This window comes from Sus scrofa, chromosome 6, assembly GCF_054392235.1.
Source record: "Sus scrofa isolate SSC_HxYL_T2T_F1_AM1 chromosome 6, Sscrofa_HxYL_maternal_Yorkshire_Landrace_v2.0, whole genome shotgun sequence".
Classification (NCBI taxonomy): domain Eukaryota; kingdom Metazoa; phylum Chordata; class Mammalia; order Artiodactyla; family Suidae; genus Sus; species Sus scrofa.
The window spans coordinates 139,973,814-139,990,657 of NC_139388.1; the positions used below are offsets into that span (position 1 = coordinate 139,973,814).

The following is a 16,844-nucleotide window of genomic DNA, read 5'->3' on the forward strand; positions in this document are numbered from 1 at the left end:
ATGGGACTTTTTTTTTTTTTTTTTTTGGTCTTTTTGCCTTTTCTAGAGCCACTCCTGAGGCATATGGAGGTTCCCAGGCTCGGGATCGAATTGGAGCTGTAGCCGCCGGCCTACACCAGGGCCACAGCAACTCGGGATCTGAGCCGTGTCTGCAACCTACACCACAGCTCACGGCAACACCGGATCCATAACCCACTGAGCAAGGGCAGGGATCAAACCCGCAACCTCATGGTTCCTAGTCGGATTCGTTAACCACTGTGCCACCACGGGAACTCCTCAATTGTATACTTTAAATGTATGAATTGTACTGTATGTGAATTGTATCTCAATAAAGCTGCTGCGCTCCAAAATTATTATGGCCATTTATTAGGTCAAAAAAATCAAGGCTTAAAGAGATTATGAAATGATAAAAGTCAGAGATCTGAGGGCAGAGAATGAGTCAGAACATGCTCTCCCTGCATTGCTTCAGTAGTTATCAAAATGCCGAACTGCTCCAATAAAGGTGTGAGTTCTGTTGGGAGGTATTTACATTAACATGTAAAACAAAGAGCAAACAACATGGATGTTTTTCTAGTAAGAGCTTTGGTAAGTCAGTTTATTTTGAACTTACTTTAATCTAAAGAGCAATAAAATTAAAATTTCATATTTTGTACATTTAGATCTCACAACATTCCAAAAGTTTGGAAAACCATGTGCTATTCCTAAAATTAAAAAAACGAGGAGTTCCTGTGGTGGCGCAGTGGAAACAAATCTGACTAGGAACCTTGAGGTTTCGAGTTCAATTCCTGACCTTGCTCAGTGAGTTAAGGATCCAGCATTGCTGTGAGCTGTGGTGTACCTCGCAGATGAGGCTTGGATCTGGCATTGCTGTGGCTCTGGCATAGGCTGACAGCTACAGCTCCAATTAGACCCCCAGCCTGGGAACCTCCATATGCTGTGGGTGCAGCCCTCAAAAAGACAAAATAAATAAATAAATAAATTAATTAATTAAAATGAAAAGGACTGCATCTGCTGCCAATATATTTAAATAACAAATATTTTCAAAAGTATAAAAAATGTACTGTTTCCCCAAGTTAGAAAATATATCATAGTAGTTCCCATTGTGGCTCAGTGGGTTGGGAACCTGATGCTGTCCCTCTGAGGATGTGGGTTTGATCCCTGGCCTTGATCAGTCAGTTAAGGATCAGGCATTGCCACAAACTATAGTGTGGGTGGAGATATGGCTCAGATCCCGTGTTGCCATGGCTGTGGCATAGGCCTGCAGCTGCAGCTCTGATTTGACCCATAGCCTGGGAAATTCCATATGCTTCAGGTCGTAAAAAAATTATATATATATATATGTATATATATTTCTTTCATCTTTTCGCATTTATTCATCTTTTCAACAGCAAATTTATGGATTTGTCCATTTCCTACATTGTGCTCTGTACTGTTTATTGTGGCCGTGCCCGAGGTATATGGAAGTCCCTGAGCCAGGGACTGAATCAAAGCCACAGCTGTGAACTATGCCACAGCTGCAGCAACACCAGATCCTTAAACCTCTGCGTCAGGCAAGGAATCCAACTCTAGCCCCTCCAGCAGCCCCAGCCATTGCATTCAGATCCTTAACCCACTGGACCACAGCAGGAAGTCTTTGTACCGTGTTTAATGCTGGAAATACCAGGATAAGTAAGAAAAATCCTCTGTTCCTAGTTCAGTCAGGTGACTGAAAAGTGAAAAAATTATTGCAATGTATAATAATGACATTACACTGTATAATTTAAAACCGGCAGTATGATATCACTAGAGAGTATGTCATAGAAATGAGGGAGGGCCCATGTGGCTTGGAAAAGCTGAAGAAATCATCTCTTAGGAGGTGATTCTTGAGAGATGAGTGGAATTCACTTTTAAGAAAAAGAGCAAAAGACAAAAGGGCATTCTAAAGGTTAGGGTTAGAGAAAGTAGCACTAAACAGGAGAGACATAAGCAACTGTTTAGCCTTTTAGGAGATTGGGATGTAGGTTAGAGAAGCTTGAGGTCAGGTGTATTTTGGGGTATAATAAAAGATGAGATAGGAGGAGTAAATATGGGTTGTACTAAAGCTGAAGAGGACTAGGACCAGGGAAGCAGGTGCCAAATTGTCATCCAATTTGAAAAGATCCTCTCTGGTTCAGACAATTGCAAGATTCTTAGATATTAGCCTCTAGGCAAATAGCTCATCTCATCCTAGACCCTTGGTGAGAAAAGAAATTGCTGGGGCAACAGAGGGTCAATAAAGAATTACATGATAGAGAGTTCCCATCATGGCTCAATGGAAATGCATCCAACTAGGAACAATGAGGTTGCAGGTTCTATCCCTGGCCTAGCTCAGTGGGTTAAGGATCAGGCATTCCAGTAGCTGTGGTGTAGGCTGCAGACATGGCTTGAATCTGGCGTTGCTGTGGCTCTGGCGGAGGCCAGCAGCTACATCTCGGAGTAGACCCCTAGCCCAGGAACCTCCATATGCTGTGGGTACGGCCCTAAAAAGAAAAGAAAAAAAAAAAAAAGAAAAAAATGCATGATAGGTTTTGTGTTTTAGAAAGAGCTGTGTTCAGAAGTATGCATTGTACTAGAGTAGACTGAGACAAGGGTTGAAAAAAACTTGGTATAGAACCATCAAAATAATCCAGGTAAGAAAAAAGAGGAAAATTCCTAGGTCTGATCCTCTGTGTAGCCAGTTGAAAGTCTACTGATTTTATCTCCTAATAGCTCTCATAGCCATCTCCACTGCCAGGCCCTTACCTTTCCTTGTCTGGATTTTGCAATAGCCTGCCTCCCATCTATGCTAATCATTGCTATCTAAGTAATCGCATATAAATCTCATCATGTTGCTTCCTTTTTCCATGGATCTTTTTTTTTCTTTCTTTCTTTCTTTCTTTTCTTTTTAGGACCACTCCTGAGGCACATGGAAGCTCCCAGGCTAGGGGTGGAATGGGAGCTGCAGCTGCCAGCCTATACCACAGCCACAGCAACAGCAGATCCCAGCCACATCCAGAACCTACACAACAGCTTGTGGCAACACCAGATCCTTAACCCACTGAGTGAGGCCAGGCATCAAACCAGCATCCTCATGGATACTAGTCAGGTTCTTAACCTGCTGAGCCACGGGAACGCCTCTCTGTGGATCTTTAGAGGGAAAAGTTTACTTAGCAGACAAGATCACTCATGACCTAGTCTGTGTTTAGTCTATTCTGTTACCCTCTGCCTTCAGTCTTTGCTCTAGTGAGACTGACTCCTTTCAGGTACCCAAATTAGGACATGGGCTTTTACTGATGTGCCTTTGCCTATGCTGTTCTCTCTGCTTAAAAAATCTTCCTGCTTGGAGTTCCTGCTGTGGTGCTGTCAGTTAAGAATTTGACTGCAGTAGCTCAGGTCACTGCAGAGGCACAGATTTGATCCCCAGCCCAACACAGTGGTATAAAGGATCCAGCATTGCTGCAGCTGCAGCATAGTTCACAGCTGCAGCTCAGACTCAGTCTCTGGCCTGGGAACTTACATATGCTGCAGATGTGGCCATTAAAAAAAAAAAAAAATTCGTCCTCCTCTGGTCCATCGAAAATCTTCTAATTCAGCCTTTCAGCCAATATTAGTTTGTTCTTGTTTTTAAATGATATCAAGTTGACCCAAACCTCTGTTTTCTCTCTTGGAAACTTCCATTCCATTCTATCCACATAATTGTCATTGGAGCTGCTCTGTTTTTTCATGCCTCTGATCCTCTGGTTGAATGCTCCTAGGTATGTATATACCCAGGTGAAGATAATAAACCCATTATGTGGGATTTTTTTTTTTTTTTGTCTTTTTGCTATTTCTTTGGGCCGCTCCCGCAGCATATGGAGGTTCCCAGGCTAGGGGTCGAATTGGAGCTGTAGCCACCGGCCTACACCAGAGCCACAGCAACGTGGGATCCAAGCCACGTCTGCAACCTACACCACAGCTCACGGCAATGCCGGATTGTTAACCCACTGAGCAAGGGCAGGGACCGAACCCACAACCTCATGGTTCCTAGTCGGATTCATTAACCACTGCACCACGACGGGAACTCTTGGGATATATTTTTTTTTTTTAAACTAGGAACTCTGCTCTTAAAGAGAACTGTAAGATGGCAAAAGACAAAAAAAATAAAAATAAAAATAAATAAAAAGGAGTTCCCATTGTGGCTCAGCAGAAACAAATCCGACTAGGAACCATAAGGTTTCAGGTTCAATCCCTGGCCTCGCTCAGTGGGTTAAGGATCTGGCATTACCATGAGCTGTGATATAGGTCACAGACGTGGCTCAGAACTGGCGTTGCTGTGGCTCTGGCGTAGGCTGGCAGCTACAGCTCTGATTAGACCCCAAGCCTGGGAACCTACACATGCCATGGGTGTGGCCCTAAAAGACCAAAAAAAAAAAAAAAAATTACAAATTTGTAAGATGGCAAATTCAAGAAATGAGTAATAGATATCCCCATTGTGGCTTGCTGGGTTAAGGACCCAGTTTAGTCTCTGTGAGGCTGCAAGTTTGACACCTGACCTCACTCAGTGGGTTGGGAATCCATCATTGCTGCAAACTACATATAGGTGGCACATGTGGCTGGTATCCAGTTTGCCCTGGCTGTGGAGTTGGCCAGCAGCTGCAGCTCTGATTTGACCCCTAGCCTGGGAACTTCCATATGCCACAGGTGTGGCCATAAAAAGAAAAATAAATAAATAAAATTTAAAAATAAACAAATTTGCTTGAACTCTGCAATAACAGAACATGCCTTGATACAGTTTCAACGTAGGAATTTCTGGAGCAAGGACCTTTGCCTTTTGTCTATTTAGTTGTCTCACTGATTCACAGAAATACATATGCATATATACATACACATACTTACATCTGAGCTCTTTATTAGCTATATATATTTCTTTTTTCCTTTTTTAAACTGAATTAATTTTAATACATTTATAGTTGTACAATGATCATCACAACACAATTTTACATTATTTCTATCCCAAACCCCAGCCCATCCCTCCCAGCTATATATATTTCAAATGTCTTCTATTTGCTGGCTTGTCTTTTCATTTCTTTTTTCTTTTTTTCAGTTTTGGGCACACCCTCAGCATATAGAAGTTTCCTGAGCCAGGGATCGAATCTCAGCCGCATCTATGACCTACACCACAGCTGCTGCAACAGTGGATCCTTAACCTACTGTGCCAACTGGCAACGCCCACCACAGAGACAAATTGGATCATTAACTGCTGAGCCACAGCAGGAACTCAGACTTTTAATTTCTTAATGGTGTCTTTTAACATAAAGATGAGTTTCTATAGGTGACAAAACTTTTGGCAGCAATATTACTTAATAATGGAAATAGTTTCAAACCTCTTTTTTCAAAATGCTCTTTTCATTGCACAAGTTTCTTTCGAAAAGCAGTTCTTACCCATTTTTGAAACACCACTTTTACTATGAGGCCTTAGGTTAAATATAAACACTAAAATTTTTTTTGTTTTTAGTATATTGCTGACAGCCACTTATCAGAGCAAAGGTCACAAAATTTAATACACTTGTTTCTTCTTTTTTTTTCCAATAAGCCCATACAACTCTGGAGTTCCTGTTGTGGCACAGTGGAAATGAATCTGACTAGTATCCGTGATGATGCGGGTTTGATCCCTGACCTCAGTGGGTTGCGGATCTAGCACTGCCTCGAGTTGTGGTATAGGTCGCAGACAATGTTCAGATTCCAAGTTGCTGTGGCTGTGGTGTAGGCTGGCAGCTACAGCTCTGATTGGGCCCCTAGCCTGGGAATTTCCATATGCCGCAGGTTCGGCCCTTAAAATAAACAAAAAAACCCCATAGGACTCCTTTAATTCAGATAGCACTTTGTTTCAAAACATCAGGAAACAAATGATTTTCATGATCATTCTCATCTCTTTTTTTTGTTGTTGTTTGTTTTTTGGTCTATTTTGGGGGCAGCACCGTGGCATATGGAAGTTCCCAGGCTAGGGGCCCAATCGAGCTTAGCTGCCAGCGTACACTACAGCCAGGGCAACATCAGATCCGAGCCGCGTCTGCTGCATCCACCGCAGCTCTCCGCAACACCTGATCCTTAACCCACTCGGATCAAACCGGAGTCCTCATGGATACTATTTGGGTTCGTTACCGCTGAGCTACAGCAGGAACTCCATCATTCTCTTATCTCTTTAAGGAGGAGTATAAATATTTAAAAACATTTAGATATTTGATTTAAAAATTTAACCACATTGCTGACATCCTGTAGACTGCAATATTTTGAAATATGCTGATACTCAGTGAATTCAGGATAGGTGAACATTTATGATGCAAACTGAGACCTTGGTGTCAGTCCCTACATAGAATGTTGACAAAGATTCCTTTCTTCCATTTTTACCAAATGAAGAGAATTAGAACCTCTCATATTTTCTACTTGTTTCAGATGGATTTTGAGCATCTTACATAACACTTGAGAAAAGCGCGCATTTGAGAGACCAAAAAGTTAGAGGTAAACAGATACTTCGAAGGTGGCAATTTTAACACTTAATTTATATTAATTTCACTGTTTTTACTGTTTGCATATCAATCACTTGAGAGAATATTAACAGATCCATGAATTAGAAGGGAGATCTCTTCCAATGCTCTAGTCACTAAGCAGGTACTAAGGTTTCAATAAATATTTGATTTGATCTTGATTTTGGCCTAAGGGAAAATGAAAGCGATGACTTTCTACTTTCTAGACGTAGAAAGCGGAACACAATGATTTTCAGAGAGTCTAGGCCCGAAGAATTTGGGAGAAGGAAGAGGAAAGGAAGGGAAAGCGTTGAATTAAGTAGTCTAACATTTCTTTGTGTAAGCTCAGAAACCTGAGGTCATTCATCGGGCAGCCGTAATGCAAGTTCTGTAATGCTAATGGTCGTAATGTGGTCTAGAAGAGGGGGAGAACACGTGTAAAAACGAAAGGTGCCCCAAATCTACAACTACTCTACACGGTTCCTGTGCTCCTAGCTACTTTGGAAGCCCCATTGGTGAGAGCAGCCTGGGTCCCCGCACCTGGACTCGGCGCCGTGACCACGCCCCGGAGGCGGGGCGGCCTCTCCCAGCAGCCCCGCCCCGCTCTCCCGCGACGCCCGAGGCGCCTGCGGCGGCCGCGGAGACACCGGAAGGAGCCGCGGCTGCTGCGGGAAGTGGCCGGTGCGGGAGGCGGGGACCCCGTGGGCTGAGCTGCGGAACCGTTTTCCGGCGCTGTATATGCGACACCGCCCCTCTCCCAGGCCAGGGGAGTAAAAGAAGAGTTGGTGGAGGAGCGGCCGCAGGCCATCGTTGGCCGCGCTGGCGGGTCCCTTGGGGAAGGCCGTGGAGGTGAGCGCGACGCTGCTGGGAGGGGCGCGGGGCCGAAGGGCGCATCGTCTGCGGCCGGGCGCTGGTCTGTGTTCTCACTCCCGCGCGGCGACGCTGTGACTGCTGTAGCGGCGTCTTTTTCTTGGTCTGGGGTGGGGGTGGTGGGTGCGCGGGCGGGTAGAAGGCCTAGGCCCCTCCAGTGCTCTGCGCTGCAAGGATGATTGGTGCCCACCCCGAGGGGGGTCGGCGGAGGACATGAGTCGGGGGTAGATTTGAGGCGGGGTCCGCAGGGTGTGCTCCCCCAGGAAGCGGAGGCAGGAGGGGTGAGGCAAGTCCCTGCGAGAGGCTCCGCTCCTTTCCTTGGTCTCCCCATTACATCTTGCCAGTCCCTCACGGCGAACGCAGAAGATTGAAAGCCCCGCAGCGCGCTGGCTACTGGATTCTGGTTTCGCTTTGCGGCGCAGTTGGCATGATCGGACCCATGCGTACAGCCCCAGGGGCCCCGTTATTCGTTGTTGTCAGCGGGAAGACCTGGGTATTGTCGTCCCTGGAATTTTTCTCCGACGAATATTTGATCTTGACTTTTCAGAGGCTACCCCTTGCTGTCTGGCCATCTGCAGCTTTTGTTTGAGTCAGTTTCCACGGTGTGTGTTTTCCCAGACCTTTATTCTTACATATTTACCTACTACAAAACGCTCTTCATTTGAATACTTACAGGTTGCAGGTGGAACTGTTGGATGATTCTAGGTGTTTCGCTGCACTCACGTATTTTTAGGGTTTGCTTTCTCATATAATTGGTATTAGGCCGGGAAAATTGGGCCAGAGGGGAAAAAGACTGGCAGGAGCATAGGCTCTAAACTGACGCTGAATTTTTAACCACAAGCATTTCGACTTCTTGCTCAACAGAAGAATTTTATGTAGAATTGTAGAATTTTTTAGTTTAATCAGATTATTTTTCTTTTAAGGAAAGCCTGTTTCAAAAACTGATGAGGCTATTTTAGTTCCGTTTCTGGTTGAGGCAGTTATATCATCTGGAAAGCTCTGACTAATGCGGATAATAGATTATTTGATTTGAACCTAATGCAAATATTATTAGCGACTTCATGCTATTAATATAAACAGGGGAAAAAATAGGAATCTTATTGAAAGACAATGCTAATTTTAAGAAAAAGTGGTAGTAATTGTTACATTATGCCAGGCTTTCTGTTATTTACTTTGACAGGGTTGAAAGAAAAAAGGACAGTACAAAAAATATTCCAGGAGTAAAATATCTGACCTCCTGCTGTATACAAGAGGAATAGTCTACTTAAGATTACTTCTTATTTTTGATTTGGTTTATTGCTCCTTTTCAATTTTTTTGTCTTTTCTGGGCTATTTATAACCTGCCAGTAAGCAAATAACAGTGCAGTTTTAATAGCATTGGATTGTAGTAAATAATTATTCTAATCTTTATTTGAAATTCAGAGTTAAGGAGATGTCTTAGGTTTATGTATTGCCATTAGAATTCTAATGACCTTTCACATGTACAGTCTTCTTTGAGCCTTATGCCAATCCTCTTGAGTTAGGAATGCCAAGAAAAGTCTTTTCTCATGACGGAAGCATTTCGAGGTTGTGTATGGATCAGAATTTCCTTGAAGCCGGAAGTAATCTTGCTGAACAATCTTTGATATAAATTGGAATTGATATTGGAGCACTGTGAACTATAACACGTGGCAGGCTGTGGACTCTGCAAGGAAAATGAAGTACATAAATGTGAAAGATTTTTTGGTGAGAAACATGAAATGTAGTCATTTCTAAAAATAAAAGAATAAGTAACAGCTTTTATATATACATATTTTTAAAAACTTTCTAAAAAAAGTCTACATGTGACTTCAGAAGCATTTTGGCAAATAGGATAGTTCCAAAAACTCTGAGATGAGTACAATTGATTTGTCCATAAAAAGGAGCACAAATTTTGTACAATATAGTATATATCAAGAGAACTAATACTTAAGAAACATGCGTATATCAAAATAAATGTTCCTTTCAAAAGTTACTTTAGAAGGCTAAGGACTTCAATATCTATAAGTCTACCAGAGGGAAAAAAAAGCTCTTTGGAAAAGAAAAGAATGAAACATGGTTTATTTCCTTAAAGAATTTAGAGTCAGGTTTGTAGTCAAGTAGGGTAGTTTTTTACACAACTACAGTAAAGTGTCTTATGACTAAATTCCTTAATCGGGAATTTAGGTATGAGAGACGTGATCGAATCTTGGTAGAGATGATATTTGAGACGAATGAGCTTTGCAACGTTTTCAGTGAATATCGGAGGACATTTGTAAAATGAATAGATTATTGCCTTCCTGGAAAAGTCCAAATTATATTTGAGACAGGGTAGGTAGAACAATTATGATTTATATGTTAGTAATAGGAGATGAAAAAGACAAATGATGAAAGACTTCATTGAAGATGAAGTCAGAAAAGGTATGTGAGGAGTTCGTGTTGCAGCTCAGCAGTAATGAACCCGACTAGTATCCATGAGGACTTGAGTGTTATCCCTGCCCTCGTTCAGTGGGTTAAGGATCTGGCGTTGCTGTGGTGTAGACTGGCAGCTACAGCTCTGGTTCATCCCCTAGCCTGGAAACTTCCTCATGCCTTGGGTGTGACCCTAAAAAGACACGTCCCCCCCAAAAAAAAGAAAGAAAGAAAGAAAAGGTATGTGATCCACATGAATGCAGAATGAACTGTAATGGGGAGAAGATTGAGACCAAGGGCAGCTTTAGGTTAAACAAGATCTCAGTAGCATCACTTTTATGGCCCCGTGGCCCTCTGAAGTGCTATCTTTTTTTTTTCGGCTGGCCCCACGACATGTGACATGTGAAGTTCCTGGGCGGTGAGGGATTGAACCTGCAGCACAGCAGCAACTAAGCCACTGTAGTAACAGTGCCAGATTCCTAACCTGCTGTGAAGTGCTGTGTTGTAAGGAGACCCTGAGATAACATGGGTGCAGGTGAAATGCCAGGAAGCACAAGTGAGGGAGTGGGTAAAGAGTCAGGAAAGAGAAAAAAGCCAATTGATGGGCAACTGGGGGCATAAACCTGTGGAGATTTTTGTAGGACAATTTGCCTCAGAATTGTCCTACCAAATGAAGGGGAGCTGGGGAGTTTTTCCACCTACTCCAAGTCCTCACTGATTGAGATTGTCCTTGAAATGCCTTAAGCACTTTCTGTTACCTAAGCTAGGATTGGGCAAGCACCTGATAGGCTGGAGAACTTAGAAGCAGAGAAGTGGTGGAGGTGGGGAGTTGTCAGGATACTATCTGTACCAGCTGCAAGGTGAGCTGAAGAATAGGGAGCCAGATGTCAACTGTATCTGTTAATAGGCATGCTCATTAAATAATCCAGGGGTGAAATAAAAGCCTCAGTTTAGGTGGAGACTTAGAAGGAATTCGAGTAGAGAGTGATGGGGAAAAGAAGGAAACAATAGAATTTGCTAACTGCTTGAGTGCAGAAAGTGAGGAGAGACTTAAAGCCCCGAGGGGGAGTTCTCATAGTGGCTCAGTGAGTTAAGAACCTGACCCAGAGTCTGTGAGAATGCAGGTTTGATCTGGCCTCACTCAGTAGGCTGAGGATCCAGCGTTTCTGCAAGCTGCTGTGTAGGTCGAAGATGCAGGTTGGATCTGTTGTTGCCATGGCTGTAGTGTAGGCCGGCAGCTGCAGCTCCAGTTCAGCCCCTAGCCTGGGAACTTCCGTATGCTGCAGTTGTGGCTGTAAAAAAGAAAAAGAAATGGCACTAAGGTTTGAGTGTTAGATAATTACTTGTGGTTGAGGAGGGTAAACAGGTCAAATTGGTTGTTTCAGGAGAATAAAGAAATTATAAGGTGTTGAAAAGTGTTGATGAGGTAGATAGTAGATGACCAGTCATTCAAAAGGGAAAGTAGGGTGGAGTTTGAACTGTCCTGCCAGCCCCACTAGATAAATAGTGTCTGGCCCATGCTTGATTGTGTTTTTGTTAAGTTAGTCTCTAAATTCCCCTGGTCTAGCACCATCCTGCAGAAAGGCAATATGATAAAAATAGGGGATTGAATGTGACATCAAATAAGACCATTTCCTACAGTTTTTGACTATTTATAAAATCCTGAAGGAGGAATTTCAGATTTTTTAGTAGCAGCATTATTTAGAGAATAAATTTTCATTTTTTTATTATCGACAATATTCTGGCGAAGGAAAAAAATGGACAAAATTTGTTAGAGTAGTTCTCATTTGATTATGGTGGTTGCATTTGTTTTTCCATGATCTTACATGTTCTGCTTAAGTAGTTTTAATGACTGCCTGATAATGTTGATGTTCTGTTTAATTTAATTACCCCCATCTTGCTCAGAAGTGACTTGGGGTGAAAATTACCATCAGCTGTTTGCACTTTATTGGAACTCTATTATATTCATTCATTCTTGTTCTCTTTTTCTCTTCCTCTCTTTCCTCCTCTCTCCCCTTTTCTTCCCCTTTCCCCTAGTGTTTGTCACAATTATTTCATCTAGATGAGGCTGCAGTTGACTATACTTTGCCATTACTGGACGGATTTTTTTTTTTTTTTTTTTTTTTGGCTGTGCCCACAGCATACAGAGGTTCCCAGGCCAGGGACTGAACCCATGCCACAGCAGTAGCCAGGGCCAGAGTAGTGACAACACCAGATTCTTAACTCACTGAGCCACCTGGGAACTCTGGGACAGATTTTTTTTTTTCTTTATAAGAAATGCTGATTAATCTTTACAAATATTAAAGGATTTTATTTAGAATGAGGTTTCCAGATTCAGCTGTGCTTTTGGATGATTTATTGTGGCGATGTTAAGAGTAGAATCTGATTAGATGGATCACAGGTAGAGAAATCAGGAGCTTATGTAGTTCTCTTAATAGACCTAATAAGGCTCTCATTAATTAGATTGTTAAGGATCAAAAGGACAGATGTTTTTAGGAAGAGGGAAATTAGAAGATTAGTACTAAATTTATTCTTCTGTGTTATGGTTTGAATGAAAATTAAAAATGGTTAGGGGAAGAGTTATAGGACTGTGAAATCTGTGTGAAGCTTTCAAGGACTTTGTCTTTGCCAGAATATTTGTTTAAAGGACAAGAAACATAGTTCTTTATAGTTGTCATGAGCAGATTTTATAGTTTAAAAGTTTCCATGAACACTTAGTATGTTTTGCTTTAGAAAAAAATAAACTTTTCTGCTTCTTATTACATTCTTTTCATTGATACTTCCATTTGTCAGTTTTTCTGGCTTGCCTATGTTGGGTAGCAATTTTATTCTATGGTAATTATGATCTAATTAGCTATGAGCTTATAATAATGTATTTTTGCAATTAAAATAATTTTGAGGAGTTCCCTTGTGGTGCAATGGGTTAAGGATCTGGCATTGTCATTGCAGCGGCTCAGGTTGTTGTTATGGCACAGGTTCGATCCCTGGCTGAGGATTTTCCACATTCACAAGTGTGGCCAAAAAAAAATTTTTTTGAAACCTAAGATTTAAAATAGTGCAGTTGGAAGTTCCCATCGTGGCTCAGTGGTAACAAATCTGTCTAGTGTCCATGAGGACATGGGTTGGATCCCTTGCCTCACTCAGTGGGTTAAGGATCTGGCATTGACATGAGTTGTGCTATAGGTCACAGACATGGCTCGGATCCAGCGTTGCTTTGGCAGTGGTCTAGGCCAGCAGCTGTAGCTCCGATTTGACTCCTACCTGGGAACTTCCATATGTTGTAGGTGCAGCCCTAAAAAGCAAAAAAAAAAAAAAAAAAACAGTTGGACTAGTCATATTAGTTGCAGTAATGAACCAGTGGCATAGCTTGAAACTACTGACAGACAAATCAATTTTTCTATAGTCAGAGAATCTTAGACTTTTGGGGGCAGAATGCTTTGAGGCACCTGACAGTTGGTCTTGTAGCCTGTGTTTGTAGCAATGACGGGGAACATCCCTCTTCCCAAAGTTTCATCTTCCATTTTTGTATAGATTTAATTGTTGAAAATCTTCACCATTGATTGGAGTTGCTATGTCTAACTTTCCTCGAATTACATAAAAAAGAATCTCACTTTTTTGGTCATAATATCCAAATAATTGGGACACATGTATCAGGTCCTCTTAACTTTTTTGCCTTCTGCAGTCTAAACATCCATACTTTCAATTTTTCCTCCTGATAGTTAACATTTTTTTATTGAGTACTTACTGTCAGTCTGTTCTAAATACTTTATATGTATTGACACATGTGTTATGTAACATCCCCCATCCTCCCAACTCCCAAGAGGTAGATTTTTGTAATTATCTCACTTTTACTGCTGAGGGACTGAGGCACAGAGAGGTAACTCATCCCTAATCACAAACCTAGGACACAGTGGAGCTTGGATTTGAACCTAGGTAGCCTTGCTCCCAGAACTTTACGCTTAGCCATACTTTTTTGTCTTTATCATAAGGTACAGTTTTCAGAATTTTAAAAAATGTCTATGGAAGGAATTCTTTTTCTGTAGGTTTTAGTATTCTTCAGAAATAAAATATTTGAGATATTAGTCTTATGAGTACAGTCTTAGTCTGCTTAGTCTAAGAGTACAGTGAGTAAATACTCTTTAATTGAAAGCTGTTGTTCTGTGATAAATAAGAATTGCACTGTTGCTTCATGCATCTTCTAGCATCTGGAATCTAAATACCTGAGACCCTTTTTTTGCTCTTTAAGCATAAAGACTCTTTGAATCCCAATATAGAATCTTAGATCTATCTTTGTTAATTTTAGCTCATCCTTCTAAAGAAGCTTTTTTTCTTTGAGAAATTATTTTTAGGGAGTTCCCATTGTGTCTCAGAGGGTAAGAATCTGACTAATATCCACAGGAGTGCAGGTTCGATCCCTGGCCTTGCTCGGTGGGTTAAGGATCCAGCATTGCCGTGAACTGTAGTATAGGTTGCAGACACAGCTTGAATTTGACATTGCTGTGGCTGTGGTGTAGGCCTGCAGCTCCAATTTGACCCCTAGCCTGGGAACTTCCATGTGCCACAGTGCAACCCTAAAAAGACCAAAAAAACCCCAAAAACTTATTTTTATAATTTTATGGAGTTCTCTTGCTGTGCTGTGGTTTTAGGATACGGTGTTGTTGGTGGAGTAGCTTGGGTTGCTGCTATGGCTCAGGTTAGATCCCTGGCCCAGGAACTTATATGTGCCATGGGTATGCCCAAAAACCCACACAATCTGTTTTTATAATTTTATAATTAGATTTCATTAGCCTGCCTTCTGTGTCTTTATCTAGATTTTTGCTAAAAATATTGAGCAGTTCTGCTACCTATTATATATATATATATATTTTTGTCTTTCCTAGGGCTGCACCGTTGGCATATGGAGGTTCTCAGGCTAGAGATCTAATCAGAGCTATAGCCACCGGCCTACGCCAGAGCCACAGCAACGCGGGATCCAAGCCGAGTCTGCAGCCTACACCACGGCTCACGGCAATGCCGGATCCTTAACCCACTGAGCGAGGCCAGGGATCGAACCCGCAACTTCATGGTTCCTAGTCGGATTTGTTAACCACTAAGCCACGACGGGAACTCCTGGATTCATGTTAATCTTCTATATAGCTAATAAATTAGCCAGCAGTTCTCCTGACATAAATATTTTTCCAGTCACATGACTCTGATTCTTTATAAATAGCTTTACTTTTTAGAATACACTAGATAATGGAATACACAGTTTTTCAATATTTAAAAGTATAGGTTACCAACTATGTCCTGATACATAACAAATATTAATAACATGGGTCCCTATGCTTTTCCAGTATTAAAATTTGAATATATGCTATTGTTATTGGGATGACAGGGTCAGAATTTGGGTTGAGCCACAGCCGCTGTAGAAGCAACGCCGAGTAGTTATGTTGTGAGCCACACGGGAAGTCCAGGGTCAGAATTTGGGACCTGAAACTTGGAGATTGTCCTGCTAAGATAGCCTCCCATCCCCTTAAAAGTAATATCGTCAGAAGCAGTTCTGAATTTACAGAAGGGTAATTGAGTGCTGCCCCCCCCCAAAAAAAATTGTACATCATACAGCATGAATGCAATAATTTCAATCTGGAAGGTTTTTTAAGTTGTTATTATCATCATTATGGCTGAGGAAATTTCTCTAGGATACCAATATAGTAAAAATTAAGAACATTCATGACAGCACATTTTATCTGGATATAAACATCCAGTGTAAAAGCCTTGAAGGTTATGTACTCGAAATACTGCCTCAGAGAGAAGAGGAAAGGGGGACTAAGAAAAAAAACTAAAATAAGTTTTCTGTTCTGCTATTAACTTTCTGGTATTTAACCAACTTAATGAGAATTATTCCATGCAAACAAAAGCTAACAATTTGTATCAAGGCTTTTCAGTATTAAATACAACACTACCGAAATAGAAGACCCTTAACGTTCTTTCTAGTTTCCTAGCTTTACTCAGTTAATTTACTATGGTAACAAAATCATTAGTAAATAAAACTAAGATAATTCAGCACCCATATTTAGGGATTAAGAAAATAAAACCAAATAGGACCTGGGGATTAAAGCTAAAACACTAATTAATGGAGTCAGAAACAAAAACAAAAACAGTGGACAGTATAAATCCCAAAGCTGGTTCTTTGAAGGACCAATGACTTAGATTAACCTCGTATAGAAGAAAAAGAAATTTTTAAAAAGAGTAAAAATATGCACTCTTAGGAATGAGAAAGGAAAAAAATCATAGATACCCAAATACAAGAAAACTTAATGGAATCTTATGCAAACCTTCTGGAGAATATTACATGTTATGCCATGATGCCAAAGTTGAAAATCAAGATAAATGGATAATTTGTAAATATACATTTAGATAAAGTAATATATAAATAGAAATTAGTAAAATTGACTCAAGGCTATTGAAGATAGCATAATTTTGACCCAATAGAGTATATTACAACATCATTAGTATCAAATCTGTTAATATAATAATATCAACAATGAAACAAGACTATGGTAAGTCGTCAGTAGCTGCTAAAAAGGCATTTTCTTCTTCCTTTTTTTTTTTAGGGCCATAGGTACAGAATATGCAAGTTCCCAAGCTAGGGGTTGAATGGGAGCTACAACTTCCTGCTTATTACACAGCCACAGCAATGCAGGATCTGAGCCATATCTGTGATCTACACCACACAGCTCTCGGCAATGCTGGATTGTCAACCCACTGAGTGAGGCCAGGGATTGAACCTGCACCCTCATGGATACTAGTCAGGTTTGTAACCACTGAGCCACAGAGGGAACTCCTAAAGACATTGTCTAACTAATGTATATTGTAAGTCAACTATACTTCAATATTTATTTATTTATTTATTTATTTGTCTTTTTAGGGCTGCACCCTCAGCATATGGAAGTTCCCAGGCTAGGGGTCCAATCGGAGCTATAGCCACCGGCCTTCGCCACAGCCACAGCAGTGCCGGATCCTTAACCCACTGAGTGAAGTCAGGGATCGAACCTGTGTCCTCATGGTTGCTAGTCTGATTTGTTT

General features: G+C 41.3%; 1 protein-coding gene across 24 annotated transcripts in view; it reads left to right on the forward strand.

Moving 5' to 3' along the window:
• Positions 1-7,119: 7,119 nt before the first annotated feature.
• The window catches only part of USP33 (ubiquitin specific peptidase 33), a 65,542-nt gene continuing 55,817 nt past the window's right edge, over positions 7,120-16,844 (forward strand). For 9 of the 24 annotated variants that reach the window (XR_014807917.1, XM_084964615.1, XM_084964616.1 and 6 more), the window contains exon 1: positions 7,120-7,349. Coding sequence is in view for 15 of the 24 variants with exons in the window: in XM_084964605.1 (XP_084820731.1) it covers positions 9,066-9,095 (30 nt within the window). In the remaining 9 variants the exon portion in view is untranslated. Of the gene's footprint in view, positions 7,973-8,857; positions 9,096-16,844 lie in introns of all 24 variants that reach the window. The other 15 variants (XM_084964604.1, XM_084964607.1, XM_084964619.1 and 12 more) reach the window with 8 other exon arrangements.